Source organism: Gekko japonicus, unplaced genomic scaffold, assembly GCF_001447785.1.
Source record: "Gekko japonicus isolate JY-2015 unplaced genomic scaffold, Gekko_japonicus_V1.1 scaffold3730, whole genome shotgun sequence".
NCBI classification, from domain to species: Eukaryota; Metazoa; Chordata; class Lepidosauria; order Squamata; family Gekkonidae; genus Gekko; species Gekko japonicus.
Window position 1 is genome coordinate 39,458 of NW_015175481.1, and position 5,451 is coordinate 44,908.

General features: G+C 51.8%; 1 protein-coding gene across 1 annotated transcript in view; it reads left to right on the forward strand.

Moving 5' to 3' along the window:
* LOC107122831 (deoxyribodipyrimidine photo-lyase-like) overlaps nt 1–5,451 on the forward strand; it is a 22,698-nt gene that overhangs the window by 9,077 nt on the left and 8,170 nt on the right. Inside the window, exons 5-7 of the mRNA XM_015425972.1 lie at nt 234–392; nt 2,289–2,487; nt 3,234–3,386. Of these exons, the coding sequence (XP_015281458.1) occupies nt 234–392; nt 2,289–2,487; nt 3,234–3,386 (511 nt within the window). The remainder of the gene's footprint in view (nt 1–233; nt 393–2,288; nt 2,488–3,233; nt 3,387–5,451) is intronic.

Here is a 5,451-nt window from a genome sequence, read left to right on the forward strand (position 1 = left end):
CGCTCTTCCACGTGCAGCTGCTGGTGTGACCTTGGGTCAGTCACAAGTTCTCTCAGAGCTTTTCTCTCAAGGGCAGTTCTTGAGAGAGCTCTCGGCCCCACCGACCTCACAGGGTGTCTGTTGAGGGGAGGGGAGGGGAAAGGAGATTGTGAGCTGCTCTGAGACGAGTGAAGGGTGGGGTACAAATCCAATCTCCTCTTCTTTTTTCCTTTGCTTTGGGTCTGGCACCCCAGGTGGATGCGCACAACATTGTCCCTTGCTGGGTGGCCTCTGACAAGCAGGAGTACGGCGCGAGGACGATTCGGCGGAAGATTCATGACCGGCTGGCGGAGTTTCTGACCGAATTCCCACCTGTCATCCGGCACCCTTACCCCAGCACCGTCCAGGCGGAGGTAACAATCATCTGTGGGAATGAGATATGGGTGTGTCTTGATGTGTGTATTTTTTGTTGTCGACACCTGACTTATGGTGACCCTGTAAGGGTTTTCAAGGGACGACTTGAACAGAGATGGTTTGCCCTTGCCTGCCTCTGCGTAGCGACTCCGAACTTCCTTGCTGGTCTCCCCTCCAAGTACTAACCAGGTCCGACCCTGCATAGCTTGCAAGATCTGATGAGATCAGGCCGGGCCGGGCCATACAGGTTAGGGTACAGCCCCTAACTAACTGTTGATCTCCTTCCTCGAACGCAACGATCTGGCTTCAGCGATCCACGCTATGGTCACCTCGAGGCTGGACTACTGCAATGCTCTCTACATGGGGCTGCCCTTGGGGCGACTCCGGAAGCCGCAGCTGGTGCAGGACGCTGCAGGCAGGCTGTTGATGGGCCTCCCTGTGCAGGAGCCAGCTTGGTCTATCAAGGTCAATATTGTCTACTTATTGTCGAGAGCCAGTTTGGTTTAGTGGTTAAGTGTGTGGACTCTAATCTGGGAGAACCGGGTTTGATTCCCCACTCCTCCAATCGCACCTGCTGATGTGATCTTGGGTCAATCACAAGCTCTGTCAGAGCTGTTCTTGAAAAAGAGCCGTTTCTGTCAGAGCTCTCTCAGCCCCACCTGCCTCACAGGGTGTCTGTTGTGGGGAGTGGGAGGGAAAGGAGTTTGTGAGCCGCTCTGAGACTCCCAAGTAAAGGGCGGGATATAAATCCAGTCTCTTCTCTTCTTCTTCAACCTGTGCTGAAGTCGTTGCACTGGCTGCCGATAGCGTTCTGGATTTACTTCAAGGTGCTGGTTTTGACCTTTAAAGCCCTTTATGGTCAGGGGCCTGCCTACCTGAGGTTTTCCCCGCATGTCCCCCAGAGAGCACTGCGATTTGGAACACAAAACCGCCTGGCCCTCCTTGGGCCTAGGGACGCCAAGCTGGCAGCAACTAGCACCAGGGTGTTCTCTTTGGCGGCGCTGACGCTCTGGAATGAACTCCCTAGTGAGATCAGAGCATTGCGGGGCCTCCAGCAATTCCACGGGGCCGTGAAAACTGAGCTTTTTCGCCAGGTGTTTCAGTAAGAATGATTTCATCGGCTGTGCTGCACTTGCACTTAATTACATGATACCGCCACATCTAAATGGTTCTAACTGTATTTATTTGGAATTTCATTGAACTGTATTTTATGTATATATTTATGCTGGTTTTGGGAGCTGCGGTGGCTCAAGTGGTTAAGACGCTGAATAAAGGTCGGTAGTTCAGCAGCTCGAGACCCGAGTGTGCCGCATGACGGAGTGAGCTCCCGTCTCTAGTTCCAGCTCCAGCCAACCTAGCAGTTCGAAAGCAAGACATTGCAAGTAGATAAATAGGTACCACTTCGGTGGGAAGGGAACAGCGTTCCGTGCGCCTCGGCGTTTAGTTATGCCATCCACATGACCACGGAAACGTCTTCGGACAGCGCTGGCTCTTCGGCTTTGAAACGGAGATGAGCACCGCAACCCTAGAGTCGGACTCGACTGGCTTTCGAGCAAGAGCAAGGGAACCTTTACCTATGCTGGTTTTAAAGTTGTGTGTAAGCCGCCCTGAGCCGCTCTGGCGGGAGGGTGAGATAGAAATTTGATAAAATAAATAAATAAATATTGGTATTCACTACTACACGATGCCCACGCTGAAAGCTGTTGTGCGCTTTAGAGGCCTGGCACGACCAAGAGACGGAAGAGTCACACCAGTGTGAAAAGAGCAGACGGCCTCTGGAGAGAACAGTCTCACGGACAGTTCTGGTCTGCCCGCCAACTCTGGACTTGAGCCTTTGTATTCCAGGACGCCTCCTCATTGACGACTAACCTCTTGCGCTGTTTCCACTTTCCCAGGTGGTCGATTGGGATGCGTGTTTCGCCAGCCTGCAGGTCGACCGCTCGGTCAAGGAGGTGCGATGGGCCAAGCCGGGTACGGCCGCCGGCCTGGCGGTGCTGGAGGAGTTCGTGGAGGACCGTCTGAAGTTCTTCGGCACAGAAAGGAACAATCCAAACAAGGCTGCTCTGAGCAATCTCTCGCCCTGGTTCCACTTTGGTGAGTAGGTCATAGAATCATAGAATTGTTGCAGAGTTGGAAGAGGTCCTAGAGACCATCTAGTCCAACCCCCTACCCAATGCAGGACCAGCCTAAAGCATCTCTGACTATTTGTCCAGCCAGTTTAGTGCAGTGGTTAAGTGCGCGGACTCTAATCTGGGAGAACCGGGTTTGATTCCCCACTCCTCCGCTTCCACCTGCTGGATGACCTTGGGCAAGCCGTAGTTCTGATAAGAGCTGTTCTTGAAAAAGAGCAGTTTCTGTCAGAGCTCTCTCAGCTTCACCTGCCTCAAAGGGTGTCTGTTGTGCGGAGGTCAGAGTTGTTCAAAGGTGGAATCAGCTGCCTAGGGAGGTTGAGCTCCCCTTCACTGATAGCTTTCAAGAAGAAGAAGAAGAAGAGATTGGATATATACCCCACCCTTCACGACCCAAAGGAGTCTCAGAGCGGCTGACCATCTCCTTTCCCTTCCCCTCCCCACAACAGACACCCTGTGAGACAGGTGGGGCTGAGAGAGCTCACTCGAGGACTGCCCTTGAGAGAACAGCTCTGAGAGGACTTGTGACTGACCCAAGGTCACCCCAGCGGCTGCATGTGGAGGAGGAGTGAAGGAATCAGACCTGGTTCTCCCAGGTTAGAGTCCGCGCTCCTAACCACTACACCAAACTGGCATGTTTTCTGTGGTGCTGAAAAGCTTCCTCACGGCCAGTGGGCGCGTACAGTGACTTCTCCCTGGCCTCTCCGGCAGGCCAGCTTGCTGTCCAGAGAGCCATCTTGGAGGTCTCCAAGCACCGCCGCAGGTGCAAGGAATCGGTGGACGCTTTCGTCGAGGAGGCCGTGGTGCGCCGGGAGCTGGCGGACAACTTCTGCTTCTACAACCAGAAGTACGATCAGGTCGAAGGTAATGGGCCAGACCGCACTGCCCGCCTGGCAGCTGTAAAATTTTTATTTATTATTTATATTTTGAATTTCTTCCCCGCCCTCCCAGCCGAGGTCGGCTCAGGGCGGCTTGCATAACAACAGATCAATTACATTAAAAGCATAAGTTACAATTAAAACAACTCTAAAACCATAATCTGGGGTCATTTTGTAGAAAAAGAGGTGCAGGAGCTCATTAGCATAACTCATTTGCATATGCCACACCCCCTGACATCACCAGAAGTGTGTCAGAAGGCAACACCCACCGCTCAGGCTCCACTGGACTGTATTGGATTGCTAGCTATTGGGGGGGCGGGCGTGCAGATCTGTCCTCACAGAGGAGGGAGAGCTTGTACCTGAATAAAACTTGGTCTTAAAGGTGCCACTGGACTGTTTTGGACCGGGGGGTGGGGGGGCTCTGCAACTTACCTGGCCACCCTTCCCCTGTTTGCTCTTTGTATTACCCTACTCTTGCTGCTTACTTTTTATACTGGTGTAGTACCATTTTCTGCATTGGCGAATGTGGTGTGCTGTGTTCCTGACTGCTTTAACCCTTGTCCTATTACATTGCTTACTAGATGTCTCATCCTATTGATTCCACACGTGGAGTCCATCTGGGTCTCACGGAAAGAGTAAAAAGCCCATTGGCACCTTTAAGACTAACAAACTTTATTGTAACATAAGCTTTCGAGAGACACAGCTCTCTTCATCGTATGCATGGAGGTTATGAAGAAGAAGAAGAGATTGGATTTATACCCCACCCTTCACTTGGAGTCTCAGAGCGGCTTACAAACTCCTCTCCCTTCCCCTCCCCACAACAGACACCCTGTGAGGTGGGTGGGGCTGAGAGAACTCTGACACAAACTGCTCTTTTTCAAGGACAGCTGTGCCAGAGCTTGTGACTGACCCAAGGTCATCCAGCCAGGTGCAGGTGGAGGAGTGGGGAATCAAACCCATTTCTCCCAGATTAGAGTCCGCACACTTAACCACTGCACCAAACTGGCTCTCACCACCTATATATATGAAGAACCTGGCCAGTCACCACCTATATATATCTCTGGCCATTTACTTCATGCTCTCCATGCATCTGACAAAGAGAGCTGTGTTTCTCAAAAGCTTATGCTATAATAAAGTTTGTTAGTCTGAAAGGTGCTACTGGGCTTTTTACTATCTTGCAGCAACACGGCTAACACGGCTTACACCTCTGGATCAGGGAAACAGGTGCACTGTAAATACAGTAGATCAGAGAGCTACGTTGGGTGCTGTCCTATGCGGAGTTATTTAATGAGTGGACTCACAGCGGAGTCGAGTCTCTGCATAGGATTGCACAGACTGGCTCCGGCCAGGCGCTCTGCCATGCAGGCACCATTGAAGTGAACAGTGTTTCTTGCGTGCAGCGTCTGTTCGTTTCCTCAGAGCATGCACGGAAGAACTACCTCCTGGCTTCTGCCCCGTCTTAATTACTATAGGTGGCCGTGGGGAGATATATTACATAAGAACATAAGAGAAGCCAATGTTGGACCAAGCCAATGGCCCCTCCAGTCCAACACTCTGGGTGCGTTCAGACGGGGGCTTTACATCGGTATAGGTGCCGGTTGCAATCGCTGTACTCACCGGCGTTCAGACGGCAAACATCTGCCTCCTGTCCCTAACCGAAGTAAAGCCCTTTACACCTTTGCACTCTGCCACTAGGTCCCAAGTGGTGGTATCCTGAGTGCAACGGTTGCTTCCGATGTACCCCGGTGTCTGATCGCTCTCCACCGGTGCCTAGCCATTTCCGTCGGAAGGCTGAGGCTTCTGGTTTCCCCCCGCCATTTTTTTTAAAAAACAGCGATATGCGCTTGGGCAAAGCTTCGCCCTGAGCATTTGTTAAAAATTTTTTTTTAAATCCCTTGCTTTACCTATCCGGAGGAGTCCGGGACTTAAGGGAGGCCAGTTTGGGCTTTAAACTTTAAAGGTAAGTCCTTACCTTTAAAGTTTAAATGTAATGGGGGGGCTTTGAGCATGCACAAAGATCGCCATTCTGTGAATGGCTGCCTATGCGCATG